This window comes from Nerophis ophidion, linkage group LG04 (assembly GCF_033978795.1).
Source record: "Nerophis ophidion isolate RoL-2023_Sa linkage group LG04, RoL_Noph_v1.0, whole genome shotgun sequence".
NCBI classification, from domain to species: Eukaryota; Metazoa; Chordata; class Actinopteri; order Syngnathiformes; family Syngnathidae; genus Nerophis; species Nerophis ophidion.
In genome coordinates, this window is record NC_084614.1 from 77499846 (window position 1) to 77525907 (window position 26062).

The following is a 26062-nucleotide window of genomic DNA, read 5'->3' on the forward strand; positions in this document are numbered from 1 at the left end:
TAAGATGGATCCAGGCCGTGGAAGACGGAAGGCCAAGATGAAGCCAGTCGACTCAGACTGTAGGTAGTGGAAGGCCAAGCTGAGACTAGTATAGATCCAGACTGTGGCAGATGGAAGGCCAAAATTTCAGCTAGCAAAACATCCCCCGGCTTCTGCAGGTCAGAGGCCTCCAGATTTCCAAATCCGACAAAAGCAGTCAGAAATACCACTTTTTGTAAGTAAGCCTTCATTCATCAATTGTTACGCTTAAAACTAGTGCAATTTACTTAAATCGGCTAAAAAAAAAGAGACTAAAACACATAGAAATTCAGACCACTTTGACAAGCAGACAAACAAAAGACAGTCCTGTCGGCCATCTTGGATTGGACATTCAACATTAACCCAATTTGGAAATCAGTCTGTAGTTATTTATATTTGTGGATTCACCTACTTTTGACGGAGGAAGAAGAAAGGCGGGTTTGCTGATTTTTGGAACGATTTTGCTTGAAAGACTCAGGTTAAAAAGGCATGAAAAAGAAAAAGGCAATTAGAAATATTATACATTATGTCCCATATAAGCTCATACACGACACATTCTACAGATAGTGTATAAAAAAACTAAATAGTGGAATAAAAGAGGTGAAAACATGTGAAATGGAACAAAGAAAAGTTGCATAGTTGAGTCTAATAAAGCTGCCATGCAGGTTGTTTTCTCTTTAAAGCTGTCATTGCTCAAAAATAATAATGAATCAAACTCAATGTTGTTACAAAGTATTTAAACTAGTCATGGCTCCAATTACGTCACATACAAAATTTGACTTAAGAGTATTTTTATAGGATATTTTATGTTTATCCTAAAAAAAAAAGGGTGTTTGACTAATAGGGGAAAAAAAAAAAAAAACAGAAATGAAGAAGCTGCCACGTACTTGCATGGCTGCTCTAGTTGTGACCCCAAGATGCAGGAGACAGGAGGACGACGTGCGGGTGAGAGTCTTTTAATTCCCACAGGGAGCACAAGGAGGTGCAGCAGGGAAGTGCACAGAAGCATAAGCAGCATACAGAAAAACCAAAGTAACGTTTCACAAAACAATCCTTGAGCCCTGACTGGAGGGCGAGGCAGGCATAAATAGAAGCCAGTTGATTAAAGTAAAAGTACCAATGATTGTCACACACACACTAGGTGTGGTGAGATTTTCCTCTGCATTCGACCCATCACCCTCACCCCATGACCAGGTGTGGCCAGGCTGCCAATCAGCGACAGGTGAGGAGGGAAAAGGGCTCAGGGAGACAAACAGGAAGTGGGACCAAAATAAGAGCGCCTACTAGGAGATAAACACAAACGCAAACAGACCGCGTGACACCTGACGTGACAGGTCGTCACAGAAACGAGGGATGGATCTGAAATTTATCGAGGGACTTAAGTGTTGAAAGTAAAAATAAATGTTTGACTTATTTTTATGAGTGGGGCCCGTTTGGATCCTAATAATTTCAGTGGGACAAGTTTTAATTGTCATTGCTCAAAAAAAATGATGAATTAAAATCGATGATGTTATGAATTGACATATTTAAGATTGCAATTACTTTGAGTGAAAATTATTATTTTGTGCTTTTGCCATAACAAAACAAGGTTTTGACAAAAATGGTGTAAATTATGAAAAAAAAAAAGACTGATAAGGACGGATAAACCTGAAATTGATCTAGGGACTGAAGTGTTGAATGAAAAAGTAAAAACATAAACAAAAATGACCTACTTCTACCATTTTTATGACTGAGACTCTTCCTGGTCCCCAAGAAAGCAGTGCGAGGCGAGTGGAGAAAAAACGGATTTATTGACAGAGATGTGACACAATGTGATATTGATCATAAGCAGCGGCCATTGAAAGAAAAGAAGAAATCCTCGTCATGACGTCAAGGCCATGAAACGTGCGATTTCACAGCCACCAACGTTTGATCTTGAAAGTCTTTTAACGGCCAAAGAAGAATACATGGAATAGCGTGAGGAGCAGTCGGACGAAGAACAAAGCACATCTCCATCTCATCTCCGAGTGTGATGACGTCCCTCAGCGATGGAGACATCTCCCTGTGTTCCAGTGCACAAAGCATCCTGGAGGAAGAAGACCACTCAGCACATTCCCGACAGAAGCAGGTGAATCCAAGTTGAACATCATCTTCACACAAGAACATTTGGAGGTGCAGACAGTCCATGTGAGCTTACTCAGCCTTCAGCCGCCTGCACGTTCTCGTCGAGCTCCACGCCGCCGTGGCGAGCTGCGGGACAAACGCAAACGGTGAAGGAAGAACATCCAGAAGGTGCCTCGTCACTCACATCAGATCTTTGAGGTGTGACTTGGAAACATGACGAGTCAGCACACTTGATGTCTCATTTGGCTGATCCTCATCATGAGGACTCCTGTCAAAAGTGAGATATGCCAGACTTTGTATTGCGTGTGCTCACAGGAGGGACTTTTATTGTGAAGGAGTCAGCTCCAGTTGGGCTTTTCCGGCTAAACTTGTAACAAAGGTCCACATCAGACCTCCATGTGAGTGACGCTTCACCACGGCTTTGTTTCTTGCGGCTCAAAGAAAAGATGTTTTACTTACCAGCTGGATCGTACTGGGCTGAAATGAAAGAGAAACAAGGTGAAGTGGACTTTTCCCCTCACGTCACGCCGTGTTTCTACGTGAGAGTGTGCGCTCTGTCTCTGTGGATCTTTGAGTGTTTGGCTGGAAGGCAACTAAAAGATGGCCGCACCTTTGCAGCCCGGATGAAAGCATCAACTCACGGCCTGGACCGAGTGCACCGAGAAGAAGAAGACAGAGGACATTGGCGTCCCTCACCTTGTCTGTTTCTGTGACGCCTGACCATGACCATGATGATGATGATGATGATGATGGCCGCCACAGCGAGGACCGCCGCCGTGGCAGCGAGGGCGACGCTCAAGTTGTCTGTGGAGAGCAAAAAAGCACAAGTGGAGTGACAAAGCATGAAGAGGAAACCTTCATGACTACTTTGCATGCAGACGTCAAGCGTTGTCATGGTGACATGGATCAATAATGGTGACAGGTGGACTTGTGATGGGAAACATCTCCAACTAAATGTGTCTTTCTCACCTTCATGGCTTCAATCAATCAATCAATCAATGTTTACTTATATAGCCCTAAATCACTAGTGTCTCAAAGGGCTGCACAAACCACTACGACATCCTCGGTAGGCCCACATAAGGGCAAGGAACAATTCACACCCAGTGGGACGTCGGTGACAATGACGACTATGAGAATTAATGGTGAATATGTTCCCCATACTAAAGTGTAACCATGTTTTTTTACTGGTGCACAAAATGAAGCGTGCATGAACATCACCATCTTCAAAGAACAAAACCAACACTGTGCATAAACTCACAATTACTTCTGCTGTTGCCGTATCCGTACTACGCCGAAAGGGAGAAGTTTTTATTTACACGATGAGTCGGGCGTGTCTTGACCTCCGCCGAACCCCAAGAGTTCGATTGAACCCAGGTTAAGAACCACTGGTTTAGTATAAACAGACTTACTGTAATTAAATGCTTAATGAAATGTTCTAGTCCTCTTTCACACTACAAAAAGGAATCAATAAAGTACCATCTATCTATCTATGTATTTTTAAGTGCAGGAACATCCGATGTTATGAGTAAATATAAAAATTTAAAAAACCTTACATTTACGTGTCTTCAAAACAATAATTTAAACATCCAGTGCAACAAATGTCAAACAATAATGTTCACTTTAGTGAATTTCAACTTCAACTTTCTGAGAACGTGGACATGTTTTTTTTATATATCAGCTTGGAAAATGCAGTGTCTCACAAAATTCTACTTATAATAATGTATATATATATACACATGTATATGCATAAAAGTATATATGCATATATAATACTGTAGATGCCTCACGGTCTTCAAATATAATTTCTGTAGATGGTGGTGATGTTTGTCAGAGTTATTTATGGTCCCCATGTTGTGGTGTAGTCTAAAAAAAAGCCGGGTGACATAAAGGATGGACTTACTTGTTCTTCTTGAACAGTTGATTTAAAAAAGTAATCTTCGCACAAAAGATAATGTTGCTGATAATGTGAGTTGTGACTCTCGCAAAACAAAATGTAGTTTTTTTCCAAGACCAGCCAAACCGAAGGTGCCAGAAAAAAATAAAAAAAATAATGGAGTTTTGGTGTGATATCGTCACACGTCATGGCATTAGAAGACGTTAGAACCGCAAAACCTACAATACCGTTAGATCTGTAATAATTAACATTCATGTTTATAATTGTTGTTTGCCGAGTCAGAACAGTTGCGAACATTTTGCCTCATATTTCCAAATTACATACAATTAGTTGAAAGTACAATCACAATAACAAATACAGTATTATTAAAAATCTTAAACATACACACATGTGTATATATATATATATACACACATATATATATGTATATACTGTATATATATATATTTATATATATATATATATATACACACACACACAATATACTTTGTATATTGTGTGTATACACACAATATACTTTGTATATTGTGTGTATACACACACACACACATGTATATATAACACACACACACAAACATATACATGTAAATATACACACACATGTATATACATATTTTTTACATACACACATATACATATACACATTTTTACATAGACATACATATACACACATATATACACATACATATATACATATACACACATATGTACATATACATACATACATACATATATATACACATATATATATATATATATATATATACACACACACATACACATACATATATATACATATACACACATACATATATGTATATATATATACATATACACACATATATATATACACACACACGTACATACATACATACACATATATACATACATATATGTATATACACATATATATATATATATATATATATATATATATATATATATATATATATATATATATATATATATATATATATATATATATATATATATATATATACATACATACACACACACACACACACGTACATACATGCATACACATATATACATACATATATGTATATACATAAATACACAAACACAATATACAAAATATATTGTGAATATATATACACACAATATATGTTGTATATATGTAAGTACACCATATATTTTGTATATTGTGTGTGTGGGTGTATACACACACACACAATATATATGTTGTATACTGTGTGTATATATATATATATATATAGATATATATCTATATACATACACACACACATACATATATATATATATATATATACATATATATATATATATATATATATATACACACACACACACACACACACATATATATATTAGATTAGATTAGATAGTACTTTATTTATTCCGTCAGGAGAGTTCCTTCAGGAAAAAAAAATATATATATATACATATATATATATATTTATATATATATATATACATATATATACATATATATATATACACATATATATATATATATATATACATATATATACATATATATATATATACACATATATATATATATATATATATGTATATATATATATATATATATATACACACAAACACACACAATATGCAAAAAAGGTTAGTTTTTTTTACTTGCGTTGCTCGGGATGCTTCTTCTCTCCAGCTTGGTGAACAAGTCCTCCTTGACGCCTGACAGCTGAAACACACATTCGTACTTGCCCTCCACGTCGGCCGTCACCTCCACTTTCAGCGCCACCGACATCTGGAAGGTTCCGTTGTGGTTGGGGAGTATCTCTCCGTGCTCCACGTCCTCGAAGATCTGCTTGCCGTCTTTCCTCCAAAACAGGTCGGCACCGTCGGGGTAGAAACCTGTCGCCATGCAGCTGACCGGAGAGGACGGCGTCTTCTGGAGCAGGCACACCTCTGGAAGCTCTGCACAGGAAGTGATGTCACGTGTGAACACAGGACAACGTGGAGAGAAGATGTGGATGGAGAGAAGGTGTGGATGGAGGTAAAGATGAAGAGAAGGTGTGGATGGAGATAAAGATGGAGAGAAGGAGAGAAGGTGAGAATGAAGGTAAAGATGGAGAGAAGGTGAGGATGGAGGTAAAGATGGAGAGAAGGTGAGAGAAAGAGAGAAGAGTATAAAGAGACAGGGTGTAATGTCAGTAATGTTCCTATAGGGGGAGTGCTAACAAGTTAAAAGGTGAAAGTACATGTTGTGTTTCTACCTGTTCTCATTAGGACCTCCTTCCCATTGTTCACATACTTCTTCAAGTAAGAAGGACATTCCTCAGTGTAGTAAAACTTAATGTCTTCTAGTAGATGTTTGTTCTGGTCCCAATTGAGTTTGGTGGGGAAAGCTTGTTGTTTTGCTGCAGTAAATGTCCATGTCTTCATGTCCAACGATATGAAATCTTCTCCATCATAACCTTCCTGATCCCAACCTTTAACTTCATCAGTCTCATCATTCCATTCACATCCAAACATCCACTGGAGAATGTGAACACCTGAGACACACACACACACACACACACACACACACACACACACACACACACAGTATTAGTGTAGGTTATTATGGGATGGACAGAGACAAGTATCAGTGCAGTAATGTGTGTTTACTACAGTATAAAAAGAGTACATCAAATACATTTAAGTAGTAGAAAGTTCAACATAAACAAACCTCCAGTTTGGTTGAAACGCTTCTTAAGAACTTCAAGGTTGTGTTTGTCCCTCAACTCATTACCAACACTGATCTCTGTTTGTCTCTGCCAGTATTTTGGATCCTCTGCTGTGATTTTGTTCATCCAGTCCTGTTTGGCTTCTGCTTTCCTGCTGTTGCTGTCATAGTGAGAAATCTGAACTCCATCAACATAACCAACACTCACATACTCTGGGAAGTTTGGAACTTGAGAGGACGCAGTTTGGAAATACTGCAGCGTGTGAATCACTGAAAGAAGAAAACAACAACAGGATGACTTTTTATTATTTTGTTTCATGTTCAACAATCTTGCACTGTGAATATTTTAGCTCCTTCCGTCTTCAGTCGGGTCTTAAAGTGAACATCAAACACTGCTAGATATCACAGTCAAGACTCACATGTTCTATGACAAATACAACACATTAATAATATTACTAACATCTGTTGACGGTTTGAACATTTTGAAAATAAACATATATTTTCTACAATGGAGGCTGAATAAAAAGTACAACAGAGTTGAACACAACCTGTTCTGCCCATTTGATGTCGACTCTTACTGACATCTTGTGGCGGGGTGATGTTACTACACTTGATTAGTTTCTGACACTTCCGTGTTTGAAGATTTGTGTTCGTTCTTACAGGCCTTGGAAAAAATAAGTCTTTGAACAAGAAACACTAAAGTAAAAAAAAAATAAAGAGCCTAAACGGATTTATCTGCTTCTGTAACCTTATTGGAACATTTTGAATGTTTACTAGGAAAAAGGGAAAACAATAAAATGTGTTAAAAAAAAGAACCAGGATTAAGTAACAAAGGGCTTAAATAATACAACAATAATTTAATCAATAAGTAACAGAAACTCTCAGAAGTCAAATAAGTGAAGGCACAAAGAGGATTTATGAATAAAATATTAATAAACTTATAAAAAGGACTTACCAGGCGTCACGCTGTGCATTTGCACGACCAGAAGAAAGAATAAAAACAAGTTCATGATGTCAGCGCGAAACAAAAAGATGTTTGCCACTTTTAATCCCGCAGAGAAAGACAAAAGTGACGAACACTCGCTTGACTCGCAAACAGGAAAAATGAACCAGGAACTGTCGAGGCTCTTTTTATAATACTCCACCTGAGCCAATGAGGAGTCAGCATTCTGTGACGTCACAGTGAGGAGAGAAAACGAAACGCTATTCTGCACAGAAAAGTGGCAGCAGTCAACTGACAAGAAGTCTTCTACTGGACTCACTAGAGAGCGCCCCTTGTGGCCACGTCAGGTAAATGCTTGTGTGGCTTTTCCGGGACATCACGTGACTTGACAACAAAAAGGTGTGTCAAGTTGGCCGCCAAACTTGGAAAGAAAAGAAAGAAAGAGGAATGAAGGTGAGATTGAGAGTTAAAAGTAATGACAGGGCTGGAACATCCGATCAGTGATCGTATTGTAGTCCTCTCAAGAAAGCATCAATACAAATAATGATTGATAGACATAAAGTCGCTACACCGCAGGACATCCTCACTTCTTTTTATTTCACGTCTTAACTTTCACCTCCGTTATGTCTCCCAAGCGTGAGGCGTCCCTGCTGGGGTAACGGGACACGCATCTGCCTCGCATGGGTTCGATTCCCGGCCAGGGTTGCATCAGGAAGTTTCATCCTGAGTAAAAAAGTCAGCAGAAAGCCTTCATGAGATGGACTCGCTGTGGCCAAAGTGCTGAACGTGGGGGAAAAGTGTGAGGCAGACGCTTCTGCTGGCAGAATATCAAAGAAAGTGAAAGTAAAAGTAGACACGGTAAAGCCAAACATTGAACTCGATGGTGATCATTTTTATTTTTATTTTGTCGTACCTGTCAAAGGTGAGCACACTTATCCACGTAGGTGAGTAGTAACGAGTTACATTTACTTAGATAAGAAACACAACTTTTACTTTGCTATATAACATATTCAATATATGTATAAAAATATACATTTAGGCCTCCACTCAGGCTTCATCCCAGGGACCCCAAAGGATTTATTTTTGTATTATTATTATTCCAGGTTTAAATCTGTAGATCAACATTAGGTCTATCTGTCAATATAACCTTTTCAAAGATTTAAGTTGTATGCCCTTTTTGTCAAAGAAAACCCTGTTTTGTTATGGAAAAAAACACAAAATATGCAATAGTTTCCCCTAATAGAATTTTAAAGAGGAATATTTGAGATTATATAATAATTGGAGCCTTAAAAAATTCAACACATAAAAACATTGATTTTAATTTATTTTTATTTTTTAGCAATGACACAAAAGAAAAATCCTACTGAAATTATTGGAGATCCAAAATTGTCCTACTCATTAGAAATAACAAAATATATATTTTTTTACTGTTAGCTTTAAACACAATCATCTTCAGATGAACTTCAGATCCATCCATCAAGTATATATATATATATTATTGGTGTTTATGTTTTTTCTTTTTTATATGGCAAACACAAAATATGCAACATTGTCCCCCCAAAAATATCTCAAAGTGGAATATTTAATGTGGCGTCGTTGGAGCCTTGAATAGGTCAATAATCCATAATGACATTGACTTTGATTTATTGTTATTTTTTTAGTAAACAACAGCCTAGATGGCAGCTTTGTGTTATTAGAGTAAACATTGCAACATTTTCTTGTCACATTTCACCTGTTTGCTCTTTAATAGCACTTTTTTTTATTTTTGTTGTATTTTTAGAATTTGCTTTGGCCATTACAAAATTACCCGCGGGCCGCAAATGGCCTCCGGGCCACACTTTGGACACCCCTGTACGAGGATGACGGGATGCGAAAACAATAACACATGCCCTTCTTATTTATGATTTACTTTTTAAATTTGATCAAAGTTCTGTACAGTGCAACTGGAATTTTTAATTTTCCTGAGGGAACTCTACTGAAGGAATCAATAAAGTACTATCCTTCTATCTATCCTCGTTCATCCATGCGGACTTGGCTCTCTTGGTTGCTTTGTTGGGTCTGCTCCTGTCTCCGGCCATACTCCCCCCACCACAGCAGACGTTGGCGTGGAACACCACAGAGTGTATATGTTTGTTTTTTGTTGTTGTTTTACTTTTGCGTCTGGTTGCATCAGCTCTCATCTTTTAAAGTCTTTAATGTCCTTTGTGTTCTTTGACGTTTCCCTCTTACACACATGTTTATGTGTGGTATGGCTATGAGGTTTGTTTCCCTTGGCCTCAGTCTGGACCCCCTCTACAGGGGCCCAGATGTTTGCTGTTGCACAGGCATGGGATAAAGTGTGTAACTTTTTGTCTGTAATATACATCATTGCAGTTTTTTTTTATTAGCATGGATGTAATCTAGGAACAACATTTCATAATTAATATCCAAAACCCCTGTAGCGGTAAAGTCCTATACTTTTACTGCTACTGGTTGCCGAATATAAATGAAGCTAGTTCAGACGTGTGCAACCGGCTAATAATTGAGGCCCAGAATTGTGTCCATGTTTAACCAAAATATTTACTAACATAAAGTCACAATTATATAACACACTTTGTTCAAAAACGGAAAATACACGGGAGCAAACAAACACTAGCCTGGCACAGTCAAAAACTGTTGTGCCTCTACTCAGCAACACCTGGGCAAGATCCTGACTCCTCCCTAAATATCCAGGCACTTGGCCTTGGAGCCAACCCCTTGAGTGACGTCATCAATTTGACAGACAGAAAGTGTATTTGGCTCTAACACACCAGCCCCTAATTGCTGCTGGCGTGACGAACAGAGCGATTTAATTTGGAATCGATAAAACAAAAATAGAGCCATAATACCAAAAACAAACACCTCTTTGTTTGGTTTTCATGTTCCCTTTTGCAATAATGCAGTTAATTTACTCAATACCTTCACCTAGAAGGCATATCTTTGTAACAGATGATAATCCTTTTTGTTTGCAGACAAACTTTTTTCATTCGTCCACTTTTGTCGCTCTTGTAGCAACGGTAAATATTCGTGAAACCACCTGTTCCAAAAAAGGTCAGCGATATATTGCCTCTGCCTCCATTTCCTTATGCACATCCAATACAGGTGATCTATTACCAACAGTACATGTAGACTGTAGCTGTCTTCTTTTCCTACTCCTGGCCATCAGCTTTCTTCGTCACCTTGGGGGTAGGAGAGCTTTTTTTTCTTCTCAGTTTCCTCCTCTTCTTCTCCCAAAGGACTCTCGGGGTCGTTTTCTTCCTCCTCTTTCGGGGAACTCTTCTCTTTTTGGACTTGCCATAGTCGCTGTCCTCGTCATCTTCCACCATGAAGTCTTCATCACTGCCAGACTCATCAGGATCCAGGTAAGCTTCCTCTGGGTCATCCTGCTCTTCATCCTCATGGCCTCCGTCACCCAGAAGGATTTCCCGCTGTTTCGACACGGCCTTGGAGACTGCCTGGCGTATTGTTCGCATTCGACTGACTTTTCTTTCACCGTCACTGTCATCTGCGCTCCGTTTTCTTTTTGGTGTCTTCCTGCTGGGCTTCTCTATCTTGGGCTTCTTTTCCTTTTTTGACATATCCTTTTGATCTTTGGATCCCTGCTCATTGAAATCATGCATGTACTGGTTCATAAGCGGTTCCTCCAAACTGTTAACAGTAACTGTGGGGCGTGTCATTGCCTTGTAATGGCCCATTAATCACCCACCCCAATAGGGTTCTGACAGCATAAGGTCCATCTCCGTGGCTGTTAATCACCTCCCGTGGTTCCATTCACTTTGAGGCGTTGGTACCAATTAACAGGTCCACGTTGGCAGTTATCCGAGGAATTTTAATGCCTTGGAGGTAAGGCCACTTATCAAGTTCTGCCTCACCAATCAGATTGTTAGTGTACACGGGCATCTGCCTTTGAGTGAAGACATCAGGAAGCTGAAAAAAACTTACTACAAGTAAGCTGAGAGATTTCCAGACCACTGCTCGGGACCACCTTACTGTGCCCCAAGGTGCGCAAGTGGATTTTTGTTTTTCGGCCTTCTGTGTTCAGCCTGTTCACCAATTTAAAACATGTAATTTAAAACATTTGTATGCACGTACAACACTTAAAACCTTCAGTATATCAGTATGTGGAATTAAATTATGGAAGGGATTAAGCAAAGCAATCAAACAATGTACTAATATGATCCACTTCAAGAAACTCTTCAAACTGGAAGTGTTAACAAAGTACAAAAATGAAGAACCATGATAAACATTCTGATTTTACTCACTCATTCATTCTCAAAATAATCTGACTTATCTCATCGTATGGATTAAAATTTAAGCAATTATTTATTTATTTATTTATTTGTATTGTGATTACTTATTACTTATGGAGTATACATTGTGAATACATTGAGAACAGGAAGTGAACAAAAGTTTTAGCAACTGTTATGTAAAGAAAAGGGGTAGGATTAAATAAGCTCTGCTTCTTCCTCCTCCTTTTTGAACATGTTGAAAAGAGAAACTGGAAATTGTGATGTATCATGTTGTATGCTTGCATGTTCGAAATAAACTAAAACTCAAACTCAATTGTTCAGAACAGAAGGTGCCTGTGCTTCCTGGATCTAGGAAAGCATATGTCTGGACTATCTTGCTGCCGTTTGAGTACTTCACTTGAACGGGCAGGATGGGTAAAATTCCATATTTGCCAGCCCCTGTATGGCCACAAGTTGAGGATGTAGTGCAAATATCTGCTTTTACCTTTGGAAGTTGGCTATTTTCTCCACTTTCCAGATGTCTCCTGTCAATATGTAGCACTTTGGGATGCGTCTTGTTGCAGTAAGAGCACGTGATGCGCCTGTCGCAACTCTTGCTCAGGTGCCCTGTGCACAGGCAACCAAAACACAGGCCTTTTTCTTTTAGAAAGTCAAGCTTTTCCCTGTGTGCCTTATTTTCCAGTATCGGACAGTCCTCCAATGCATGTTCACTTGTACAGTAAAGACAGGAGGTGTTCACAAACCTATTGAGGTGTGGAGCCGGTGTAGGTTTAACGACAACTGCCACATGAGTTGCGAAACTGTTCCTTCTGAACTGTGATTTGCGTTGATGTATAGGCTTGGGTTTGGTTACTGCTTTATTTCGAAGGATGTTTTGAATGTCGCCAAAGACAGGATCCGAAGCAATTCTGACTTGCTGTTCAATAAATTTCACAATGTCTGTGAAACAAGCACGTCGCCTTTGTTGGTCAACAATGTCGGCTGCTTTTCCTCTCCACTGGTCCCTTAATTTGTGTGGCAGCTTTTGTATGAGCATCTTCATGCTAGCTGGCATGTTGAGCTCGTCCAAGTACTGCAGCTCATCCATGGCATTGGAGCATTCTCACAAGTACAGTGCGAAAGCTTGGAGATTTTTTACATCCTCAGACTTGATGTTTGGCCATGCCATAATTTTGTCCATGTAGGCTGCTGTTATTTTTGAAGGATTTCCAAAGTGTTCCCTTAGTAGGCGTTTTGCTGTAGCATAGCCTCTCTCTGTAGGCATATAGAGGCAACTGCGCACCAACTCTCTGGGCTGTCCTTTGGTAAACTGCTCCAGATAATACAAGCAGTCACCACGATCATTGCTACTTTCCCCAAAACCCAACAATTAAAAAGTTATTCAGGAGCGCTCCGTATCTTCCATTGTGTACGCGTGTTTGTCAACATGTGTGCGATGACAGCCTGTGCGCTACCTGTCAGTACAACACCCAATCAAATTACAGCCAATCAAATTACACCCGCGTTGTTTTCGTCACACAGCATTCATCCAATCAAATTGCAGGAAAACCAACAAAGAAGAGCTTTCAAACAACAGAAGAATAAGTGAATAAAATTATGCCATAAAGTGTTTCGTTCGGGTATTAAAAGTACGACTTGGTCAACAAAACAGGAATCGCCGTATGCAAAACATGCGGTTGAAAGATTACAGACAGAGACGCAACAACTTCCAACTTCGTTCGACATTTGAAGTTGCACAAAGAAGGGTACGTTTTGAATGTAAGCTAACGTTTATTGGCTGAGTAACGTAACTTTTATTCGTTGTGTAGTTAAATGAGTGAGGCTGTAAACTCACTGCTAACGTTAGAACCATAGACATCTTATAAGTAGACACAGCATCGAGCGCTACTGCCTATTGCCGCTGACGTGACGCGCGGCCGCCATCTTGGAGTGGTGATCCGCTCCACTCAGGGCAATTCCTTTGGCAGGAGCAATGAATTGTCAGCACATTTAATTCATATTAACTCACTGAATACCACTGATACTCACGCGCTTTTTTTGTCATACGTGTAACTATGATAAAAGACACATGTCTTGGCATGTTCATAATTTGCTTAACAGTAATAGAATATTCTTATATGCTATAAGTGACCAGACGTCGAAGATCAAAACTGGGAATATAATCCCAGAGAAGGGGAAAAAAACAGTCAGCTATTTTTAAGTTAAAGAAACAATATGATTAGGTTATATATACATGCGTATATCTTACATAAACAATGTATGAATACATTAGATATCTATATATCTTACGGACCTATAGACCAGTGGTTCTCAAATGGGGGTACTTGAAGGTATGCCAAGGGGTACATGATATTTTTTTAAATATTCTAAAAATAGCAACAATTCAAAATCCTTTATAAATATATTTACTGAATAATACTTCAACAAAATATGAATGTAAATTCATAAACTGTGAAAAGAAATGCAACAATGCAATATTCAGTGTTGACAGCTGGATTTTTTGTGGACATGTTCCATAAATATTGATGTTAAAGTTTTTTTTTTGTGAAGAAATGTTTAGAATGAAGTTGATGATTCCAGATGGATCTCTATTACAATCCCCAAAGAGGGCACTTTAAGTTGATTACTTTTATGTCTAGAAATCTTTATTTAAAATTGAATCACTTGTTTATTTTTCAACAAGTTTTTAGTTAATTTTACATCTTTTTTTTTCAAATAGTTCTAGAAAGACCACTACAAATGAGCAATATTTTGCACTGTTATACAATTTAATAAATCAGAAACTGATGACATAGTGCTGTATTTTACTTCTTTATCTCTTTTTTCAACCAAAAATGCTTTGCTCTGATTAGGGGGTACTTGAATTAAAAAAAATGTTCACAGGGGGTACAAGTGTCTGCCAAATACTTAAACATATATAAACACCTGAAAGTCTTTATTTCAGCTAAAACCACCAATCTGTTTCACTGGATTCAGAATAAAACAATTATGTCTTACTCAACAAAGTTAGTATTTGAATATTGTTACTTGAAGACTTATCTGTGGTTACAATAAAATGAGAATGCATCATAATCAGTGGCGGCTGGTGAATTTTGTTTTAGTTGGGCCTGAAAGTTTGTAAACCACATACCTGTAGTGGGGTCATCCTCCCCCAGAAGATTTCTTTGTGATTTTCACATACAAATATTGTAGTTCTTTGCTCCTGCTTAACTCTGAGGTAATATTATTTTCACAAAATACAACCAATAGTATGTTAATGTAAATTCTTACTTGTGAAAAGTAATCCTCCAATTCCTATTTTCAACAGTCCGCTCAATAGAGCAGGAAAACGCTGAATACCAGCCCAGCATCTTTTTTTTCTACCTGTCAAATGTTAGTTTAGGCTGTTTGCCGGCTCCTCGTCACCACTTCAAGATGGCGGCCAAATTGCTTGCGTCACATTAGCCAATTCTGCGTCTACTTATAAGATGTCTATGGTTATAACGTCATTGCAAACACGGCAATCTGTTGCGTTCACTGCAGATGTTACCTTATTCATACTTATTGTCAAGTGATTTTTTTTAAGCAGGGTTGCATGAGGTACCTACACATAACGTTACGTTAATGAATGTATCACACACAGTAACGTAATATTAGACGGCGGTCAGCAGCACCGCGTATTTTAGCCACCTACAAAAAGACAAACATAGTCAAATAAAGGTCAGTTAAAATGTATACTATATTAAGAATATGTGTACATATTGCATAGGGCCCTGACATCTAACAAGTACAGCACTGTTCATTGTTATGTTCATGTATTTGTGGTTTTTCATGTGTACACAGACATAAACACATACAGTATGAGATGAGATCAATGAGATAAGGTGACAACATGACATAAACTGCTGATGAACTAGTTACAATGCAATATTCCATGGAAATACAATGTTAACACTTTTGTGCAAATAAGTACAGTTGCACTTGTTTTTTCAGATGTGTTTGTACTGTAAAGGAATGAGTTAAATGTTTAGAATAACTGGTTAATAGTGCTATTATGAAGTGCAATGTCAGCACTGTTTTTTTTAATAATAAATACATACAGCGTTTTAAAAGCATACACAATCTGTGTACATATATTAGTCTGTGGTTAAAAAGACTTGAAATGACTCGAAACCCAAAATGCAGGACTTGGGACTTGACTTGAGACTTTCCAGTATTGACTTTGGACTTGACTCGGACTTGCCTGTCTTGACTCGGGACTTGACTCGAGACTTGAGGGTAAAGACTTGAGACTTACTTGTGACTTGCAAAAAAATGACTTGGTCCCACCTCTGGTAACGGGACACGCATCTGCCTCGCATGGGTTCGATTCCCGGCCAGGGTTGCATCAGGAAGTTTCATCCTGAGTAAAAAAGTCAGCAGAAAGCCTTCATGAGATGGACTCGCTGTGGCCAAAGTGCTGAACGTGGGGGAAAAGTGTGAGGCAGACGCTTCTGCTGGCAGAATATCAAAGAAAGTGAAAGTAAAAGTAGACACGGTAAAGCCAAACATTGAATGCATGCTTGTTTCAAGTCACCTAAACTCGATGGTGATCATTTTTATTTTTATTTTTATTTTGTCGTACCTGTCAAAGGTGAACACACTTATCCACGTAGGTGAGTAGTAACGAGTTACATTTACTTAGATAAGAAACACAACTTTTACTTTGCTATATAACATTTTATTACCATGGTTACATTCATTTATATCAGGGGTCACCAACCTTTTTGAAACCAAGAGCTACTTCTAGGGTACTGATTAATGCGAAGGGCTACCAGTTTGATACACACTTAAATAAATTGCCAGAAATAACCAATTTGCTCAATCTACCTTTAATAAATAAATCTATATGTATAAAAAAATGGGTATTTCTGTCTGTCATTCTGTCATACATTTTTTTTCCTTTTACTGAAGGTTTTTTGTAGAGAATACATGATGAAAAAAACACTTAATTGAACGGTTTAAAAGAGGAGAAAACAGGAAAAAAATAAAAATTAAATTTTGAAACATAGTTTATCTTCAATTTCGACTCTTTAAAATTCAAAATTCAACCGAAAAAAAGGAGAGAAAAACTAGCTAATTCGAATCTTTTTGAAAAAATTAAAAAAAAGAATTTATGGAACATCATTAGTATTTTTTCCTGATTAAGATTAATTTTAGAATTTTGATGACATGTTTTAAATAGGTTAAAATCCAATCTGCACTTTGTTAGAATATATAACGAGTTGGACCAAGCTATATTTCTAACAAAGACAAATCATTTCTTCTAGATTTTCCAGAAGAAGAATTTTAAAAGAAATTCAAAAGACTTTGAAATAAGATTTAAATTTGATTCTAAAGGTTTTTCTAGATTTGCCACAATAATTTTTTTTAATTTTAATCATAATTGAAGAAATACTTCACAAATAATTTTTGTCGAAAAAACAGAAGCTAAAATAAAGAATTAGATTAAAATGTATTTATTATTCTTTACAATAAAAAAAAATTAATTTACTTGAACATTGATTTAAATTGTCAGGAAGAGGAAGGAATTTAAAAGGTAAAAAGGTATATGTTTTTGAAAATCCTAAAATCATTTTTAAGGTTGTATTTTTTCTCTAAAATTGTCTTTCTGAAAGTTATAAGAAGCAAAGTAAAAAAATAAATGAATTTATTTAAACAAGTGAAGACCAAGTCTTTAAAATATTTTCTTGGATTTTCAAATTCTGTTTGAGTTTTGTTTCTCTTAGAATTAAAAATGTCGAGCAAAGCGAGACGAGCTTGCCAGTAAATAAATACAATTTAAAAAATAGAGGCAGCTCACTGGTAAGTGCTGCTATTTGAGCTAATTTTAGAAGAGGCCAGCGGGCGACTCATCTGGTATTTGCCTTAAAACTCCACAGACATTTTTCGACCCGTATGTACAGTCACCGTGTGCTCGGAGAAGAGGTAGGATTAAATATAAGTCTTACTTCTTAATATTCCTTTTCAGATTTGTTGAAAGGTGCAAATGGAACCATGTGATGTTACTTGACGTAAACATGTCTGTAACAAATACATCAAAACCATAGCCACATGTGTAATGACTAACATTTACATAACATTTTGTAGATGACATTGCATGTCTTGTCTTGTTCTAGTCTGTCTTTTGAACGTACAAGTAAATGTCTTGTTTTTAGTGTGAGGTTTAACTGTTGTGTTTATTTTGTGTCATTGTGAAGTTTTTTGTACCTGAAAATCAGATATCCCGGCCCCCCAGACACATTTTTTCCTCTAAATCTGCTCCCCAGGTCAAAATAATTGCCGAGTGTGACCGTGTGTCTTGGCTACCACTCTTTACCGCATCTCTCCATGAACCCCGATACAAACATCCGACCAGGAGCGTTGGGCTGCAGTGCATTGTGGGTAGGCGAGTCTTGTACATGATCATGTTCTGTCGGTTCATTTGCAAAATAAACCAGAGAGCACAACTCAGCTTTGATACAAAATGAAAGTAAAAAGTCATGTTGGAATATTTTCAAAAACTCAGCTCGGATTAATTACTGTTCTCTTGGTAGTGGAGAAGAAGTGGGGGTTAGGGGCAAAGGTGGTCTCTGATCCATCTTTGACACGGCAGATAAAGGGCTGGGAGAGGTTAGACCGAGGAGGCATGGGGTTTTTTTTTTTTTACTACAGCCGACGAGGCACATATGTTTTTCAAATTAGACTGTGTCGTATTTTGGGGGAATCAAACAAACATTACAAAGAGATTCTAGGACCAGACAATCCATTGGATTCGATACAATTATCTTATTCAGGAATTACATTTTATTTTGAAAAAGTTATCAGTAATCTGGAAATACGTGTTATTTATTGGAATTGTAGATTGAAAAAGAAATAATCAAAAGCCATACATCATGAAACAGGCTACAGAAGTACAACACATCAAAGTTGAAAGAAACAACAAGCCCAACTTTATATTAATCAAAATGTGCTTTGAAAAGTTTAACAAATGCCCCAAGGGAGCGGTTTGCCTGGCATGGGATGAGATGCTTATCCATGGCGATGTAGAAGCTGTCGATCTTGCTCTTCTGACGGCCAACAGCGAGGAGGTATGGCTGCCGACCCTGCTGGTTGCGGAGATGCTCCTCCATACTGCAGCATGACTTAGGTTGAGAGAAGGAAACTAAGTATTAGACACCAGAATATTGTGCTGCCACAAAAAAACATTATTAAAGTCATTATTCAAACATCCTCTCAATCTCAGTGCAAAGATAGGAATGAGTGTTAAGACTTAATTTAAGTTTCATTCACTTTTTAACTGCCTTCATTTTCACATGTGGCTAAGAACATGACAAGTAGTTATCACTTTCATAATATTACCTTATGAAAGACAACAAGTCTCTCAATGGCATCACATGCACTGATTTTTGGAGACTTCGGTCCTCCTGGTGGTGGTGGAAGGAGATGTATGAGCAACAACAGGGAGGCCATTTCATGGTCGTAAGCTGAGGACAAAGATTCACAAGAATTAACTCAAGAATTTTCACATTTCCTCTATCTAATGTTCATATTTATTCCAAATATCAGATACATTTTCAGAGATACAGGAGATACTTTAAAACAAGAAAAACAAATAAAACTCACATGTTGCCTCCTCACTTCCAATGGAACATTCTGCTGACTGTAACAAGCGCCGCAACTCTGGTGCTGAAGTAAGTCGCTTAGCCTCTTTTATGATGTTTGGTTTGAAGAACACATCCCACTTCTGAAGCAGCCTGGAGGATGTCTCATCATCAAATAGGAGAATGAAGTCTTGCTCCACCTTTAAGAAAGAAGATATTTAACTACCACCGAAGGAAATACTTTCAAATGTCAGGCTGCTCCAAACATCTCATTCCAAACTTACCAATCCTTTTGTATCGAGGAATCTTGGGAAGATGGAGAGGATATCAGCACTTGTACCTGGGTCATTAACAAGCTTCTGACGGTGCTGAAATGTCTCTCTCATCTTCTGGAGAATCACGGAATTGTCTGTGTTATGGTTGAGCAACGATACTGCCTCTTGACAAGCATCCCCATCAAGCTGATTGTCGACATTGACAATCCTTTGGAACTTTGGGCCTCCTGAAGAAAGGTTCAAAGAGCTACTTGGTGGCGCCTCAGATCCACGCCGAATTTTCCTTTGGACTGTTTTCAGACGCCAAGAAATGTATCCTGTGCTACTAGCAGCATCATAGAAGTGTTCCTGAAATGAAAAAAGATTAAATTCATTGTCATACTTAGTTCATGAGAAATCTCAGAGAATTCATAGCAGTGCTATGCACATAGCATCAGGGCCAAAAATTGCAATTATTGAAATAAATGTTGATGCAAGAATGAGATGAAAATAGTCATATAAATAATAAAAATAAGAATTACATAGCCTTTCTTGGTGTATGGATCCTTGAGAGACGGGAACACTGTCACTATGCCAAGAGCATATTCCTCTCTGACTGCCTTAGTGGGAAGGTTTCTGATAGGAGATATCAATTTTTTAATCTAGATCCATGTAATGGCCATGTTGTTATCAAGCACAAAAAAATAGAATGTAAAAACATACATACCCATGACTATCAATCATGTGAGCCACCAGTATGTTGACCATTTGTCGTCTTGTGATATCTGTTAGGGTTTCTGTTGTTTGGTACTCCTGAAGTACTGCTTCACTGCCAGACTTGGCTTTTAACACAGCTTCAATCAACTGATAATAAACAAAAACATGAAAATGCAAAATATGGCAAAAACTGTTTTAATGTGTAAAAAAACTCAAGTGAATCAAGCTTTGTTCAAACCTGTTTAGCTCATGTTGCATCATGCTTATTCTCTTTTCGCTGTCTCTTGCGAGGGATCTCATCCATGGTAAGAGTTCCGCTTGAGTTGAAGCTAGAGTCAGAGATCTCAGATGCAGAGGACAAGGACAGGTCTGAAAATTCTAAAGGAATAAAAGAAAAAAACATTTGATCATTTTATTCAGTAGTGTACAGAGTGCCTGATAATACATGATTTTATATCTCACCCTGGCTTGAGAATATTGTCAGCACCACATTGCCTTGTCCAACCAGGTCGCTGAATATTTCCGCATCAACTTCTGTCCCTGTTGCATCCTTGTACATAATGCTTGCATCGGGTGGCAGGCAAAATCTCTCAATGACTGGAAAACAGTATGAGAAAATTGTGATTTATGTGCTTTATGTGCAGTTTCATTTGTCTCACAGCAAATGACTGTTCTAGTTAGATGGAGTCATCCACTGGTGATTTTTTCCCTCAAGTAACCCTGACACTTCTTAAGTCCAAATTTAAAAGTGAAGTATTGGCTTTTCTCAGTTAACTGTTCTTGTGTATAAAATGCTTTACATTCTAGGTGGCACACATGTTGAGTAAATTATCCCCATTTATAAAGGAATCTGCTTCAGGCATGTAAAGACACCAGAGTATACAACATGAGGTTTTTAAAGAAAGTGGGTCTATTTTTAAACTGTTTTTAAGGCAAGATTAAGTAAATTGAAACACCTTTTTCATGGAATTGGATAAAGTCAAACTGTCCCTCAACGTCATCCAGCTTCACATACTTCTGCTGTTGGTTGTACTTCACCTGGACCAGCATCTTCACTGAGACATGCAAAACATATATTAAAGAAAGTCAATATTTAAAGAAAGAACAGTTTAGAGGTCAATGTGTCACAGTAAAGGATACGATTTGTTAATATTTTGCAGGGGCCTCTATCAATAATTTTCTTTTTCATTCCTAAATGATTGCTTTATAATATATATATATGTATATATATGTGTCTATATTTATGTATACATGAGACAGAGAGAGGGAGAGAATTTTGAAAGGGATCACAATTGAATATTGTAATTAAAACTAAATGTTAGAGCAGTAACAGTAATTTCTACAACAGAAAAGTCACAATATCATCTGAACAATATCTCACTGGAAACAAGTAATTTTAATCATATTCCTGTTGTCACAATATTGAATAATTTCAAAATAGGATTAAAAACACAGCAAAAAAGAAAAAAAAAACATTAGTTATTCTTCCTGTCCTATCTCTTTCCTCCTTTCTCAGCTGTTTATGTGGCAGTGAGGGCTGGTTGGCTCTGCCAGCAGAAACTTTTAACACAATCATTTCAGTGGCGAGTTATGGTTAGCAGAAAGTATAAGGACAACGACTGCTAGATTGTTTGCTACAGCTTAAAGATGAGCCAGCATGCTGTGTCAGAGGATAAATGAGAGACGGAGGAGCAAACGGATTAAAAAGTATTAAACATGTTTGCGCAGGTTTTACAGATGTTTATACTCGAGGTTTTTCTTCACATACAGTACTTACAGTTAGATGTCGTCAAACTGATGTTACAGTTACTGTCATTTCACGGGATCCACCGTAACCTCTGCTCTGCTGCTCACTGACGTGCGTGTGTTTCTGTGCCCCTGAGAACAGAGGAGAGGCTGCAGCTATATCAATTTGTACCTAATCAATAAAAAAAAACCAACAATCAGTTCTTACATTTATATATTCCTAGGTCAAGACAGATTCAGATGCTTGTAAAGGCCCTGGTATGAATTAAATACTAAATTAAATTAAATCTCATTTAATATTTAATACAATGTGTCCATGACCCAGTGAATACCCTGATAATAAATAACACCAAAACTTGAAGAGTAGCAATAAATGAACCAGTAACTACTGAGCTTATCCCTCCGCAGACAAAATTGGACAAGAGAAACATGTCTCCACAGGTTTTTGCAGTTTAGAGTGTGAGGGACAAAATAACAAAAGCCCCCACAACTGTTAGTTCCAGCCTTAAATAATATTTTGTACAGTAAAAACTTTGTTTATCATGGCTTTGAGGAAGTGACTTACTGTCATTTTTAAAGTTGAAGTGACTTGCTACTACTGTCTGCTAGCTTAGAAATGCAAGCTAATAGCATGACCGATTTTGTTGTTCAGAACTGGTGACAAAAAAAGCTTAGTTGCTAAAACACATATTCTCCATACATGTTTTATTGTACATGCTACATTTCACAGCATTAATTTGCAGCTGTTTCAGTACATTTGATTAAATTGCACTTACCTTGTGGAACTGCACGAGAGAAGCGAAATGGTTCCTATTGTCTCTTTTCCCTCCAACTGAAGTGAAATGCAGGGCGGGGCTTAATTGCATCTCAGCAGAGTTAAACTAACTCATGAGTGATCAACTCTGTCAAATAACTCCCCATAGCAAAAATTTGCTTGCTCATCTGTTGCTTAATCTCGTATCTTGAGAACATTTTGAGCTTCTCATATCTGTCTAATTCTGTGATCAATTGTTTCTCTTTTATTGCTCCTAAGGGATCCTTAGGAGCAATAAATAAGCTAAAAAGAGACAAGACATCACTGAGACAAAGGAGGTTGAGTTGAGACAACCCTTTGAGCAATATTTGAGAAGTGGGATACACTGACGAGAGCTCATATATGTATGCCATTGATCTCAATTATGTCTCATTTATTTTGAAGGATAATAAAAAGAGAAAGAAACGAGATGTATGAGCAATAAAAGAGGTCTTATGTATGTCTTTTTCATGTCTTGATTATTTCTCTTAAATTTATTATCATATCTCAAATTTGAGAATCATGAGAACAAATTGAGAGTGCAATTAAAATATTCATCTGACTTAATTAGAAATAACACTAAACAAATACTCAAATATTGAAAGGTGTATCACTTTATTTGGCTACACAAAAATACAAAATATAATATAAAAATAGATTAAATACAAAAATGTAAATGTAGTTAATTAGTACATACATAATGTACATATTGACATTCACAATACTTAAAACATAGAAAACAATATACAAAAAATAAAAAAAATACAAAAATAAATGAATTTGACCTTAAGTACTCACTTTGTTATTGTGAAAAAGTCAGGTGTAGTTTTTTAACTCCTTGTTGAGCAAACCATGTACCTTAGTTTAAAAAAACACTTGACTTCATCTCAGTAAGAGGGTGAGTAAATGACAAAATTTCCATTTTGGAAATATTCCAAGCAAAAACTGAAATAATTTATAAAATTGTAACCGTGCTGTCTGGAACTAGTCTACATACAAAAAATAATCACACATTGAAAACCAGGGATACTTAACATTTTTACCTTGGGGCACGACCAACTTTTCCACTACACAAGGGTCTGGGACCAACTGAAATATAAACACTGAATTAGTCATCTTACATTAAAGTGTAAGACAACCGAGTACCATTGCTGCCCAAATGGACGGACAACAGCTAAGAAACAGATATTTATTGGCGGCTTCCAAGGGGTACTCGCAGCCAAACAGTGGGCCCCAGCCCTATGATTAAGAAACACTGTTGTAAACAATAGAACAGCCTCCTGCGATAACAATATAACATTTGGTACATAAATGATCATTGAAATATTTTGAAATTGGTTACAAAAGCTACTAATATACCTGATTATGTAAGCAGTAACGTACTGCGTCATTACCGGTTGCATTATTTTTTTTATTTGGAAAAAACTTTGCACTGTGAAGGGATATTAGCCGCTAGCTTGTTAGTGATGTTGCATCAGTGCCAAATTTGCTTGGCACAGCACAGCTCAATATGCATTATCACAGAATAACGTGGTACTAAAAGCTACATCATAGGGCAATTTTTTACAATATATACTGCGCAAACCTAGACCAAAATATTTAACATGTTTACCAAGGAAACATCCTACCATAGAATGAACTTGACAGGTACAAGGGCCTATTTAAAACCGGCTCTGGCCCGACATTTGTTTACCAAAGCTTTCTTGAGCTTGGCCTCCTCAATATTGTCCCAATCAGGAAGGGTACCGCATCTCAGGACATACGCTGCAAGGCGAGAACATAATAATCAGCCATTCGTAATTTTGTCCCACATCAGTTTCTACAGGTATCAAATCTATGCAATGCAATAACAATAATAATGCAAATTCAAATGTAATGCTTTTTAATGCCATTTTTTGGTACTATAAAAAATGTAATGCCCATGTGCGACTGCATAGTTTTTTTTTTTATATAGTCAAAAGCTTACAATTATCTGTATACACACAGTTGCAAGCATTAGACAAGTTAATTAGTTTACATTAACTCTTACTATCTAGTGTATTAGAATTGGCTTGCAAAGCTGTTTGATTGGAGAATGTATTTTTATTTATTTATTTTTGTGGAGTAGCATCTGGTGTTTTGACCGTATGCATGGCCGTAGACAATCGCTAATTAAAAGGTTCTGACTATCAAAAATATTAAAGGAGAACTGCACTTAAACCCTCTAAACAAACATCCCATTCTGCATCAGATGATCAATATAATATACCCATTAGCCATTTATTTAGTTGTGTGTTTGAAACATGCTGTAAGTATATATATATATTCTCTGAAAATATGACTTATAATAGCCACAAACTGGAGGATACCATTTTTAATCAGGATACAATTTGTTTTAAAATAGTTAAAAGGTTTTATGGAATAATAAATGAACATCATACCAGGATTGCAAATTATGCATGTTTGGAAATGGATGATCTATTTAAACATTTTAGAAAAATACAGAACAATATTGGTAAAAATGCCAATAAGATGCATTTGAAAAAAAGCTATGGCGATTAAACATTTTGAATTTATTGTACTTTACACCTTCTCTGTTTAAAATGTTTACAGTAAATAGCAAGTATGTATCAAGTGTCCGGCAGCTGAAGGAACTTGTATTCATTTATTGTGGGAATGTCAGAAAATAAAAGAGTTGTGGTCTGCTGTGAAAATTGCCTCGCTAGCGTAGATCACTTGCGTCACAACAGTTGCTAATGTTAGGCAAGTTAGCTCATATGTGTTGAAGTGCAGATGATTGAAATAAACGACTCAGTGTATTAAAAAAGCTCAGCTTTTCCATTATCCTGACATGGTGTCACAGTTAAGGACTACACGCCTACAGTGACCAAAGAAAGAAAAAGTTTAGGCCCCCAGAGCAGTTTCATTTTGCTTTATTGAAGCAGTGCTTTTGTCGTGTTCCCACCTTACAATACCTCTTGTATGCAGTTTGACAGCCGCAGTTAAAAAAAGAAACACACAGGAAGACTAACAATTTCGATGACCGTAACCTTCTTAAGTTAATTTTCATTT

The 26062-nt window shown here is 37.1% G+C and overlaps 1 protein-coding gene across 1 annotated transcript in view; it reads right to left on the minus strand.

Moving 5' to 3' along the window:
- The window catches only part of LOC133550468 (class I histocompatibility antigen, F10 alpha chain-like), a 229834-nt gene that overhangs the window by 25800 nt on the left and 177972 nt on the right, over window positions 1-26062 (minus strand). The window contains exons 3-4 of the mRNA XM_061896451.1: window positions 6238-6516; window positions 5639-5938 (exon numbers count right to left, since the gene is read on the minus strand). Coding sequence (XP_061752435.1) covers window positions 5639-5938; window positions 6238-6516 — 579 coding nt within the window. The remainder of the gene's footprint in view (window positions 1-5638; window positions 5939-6237; window positions 6517-26062) is intronic.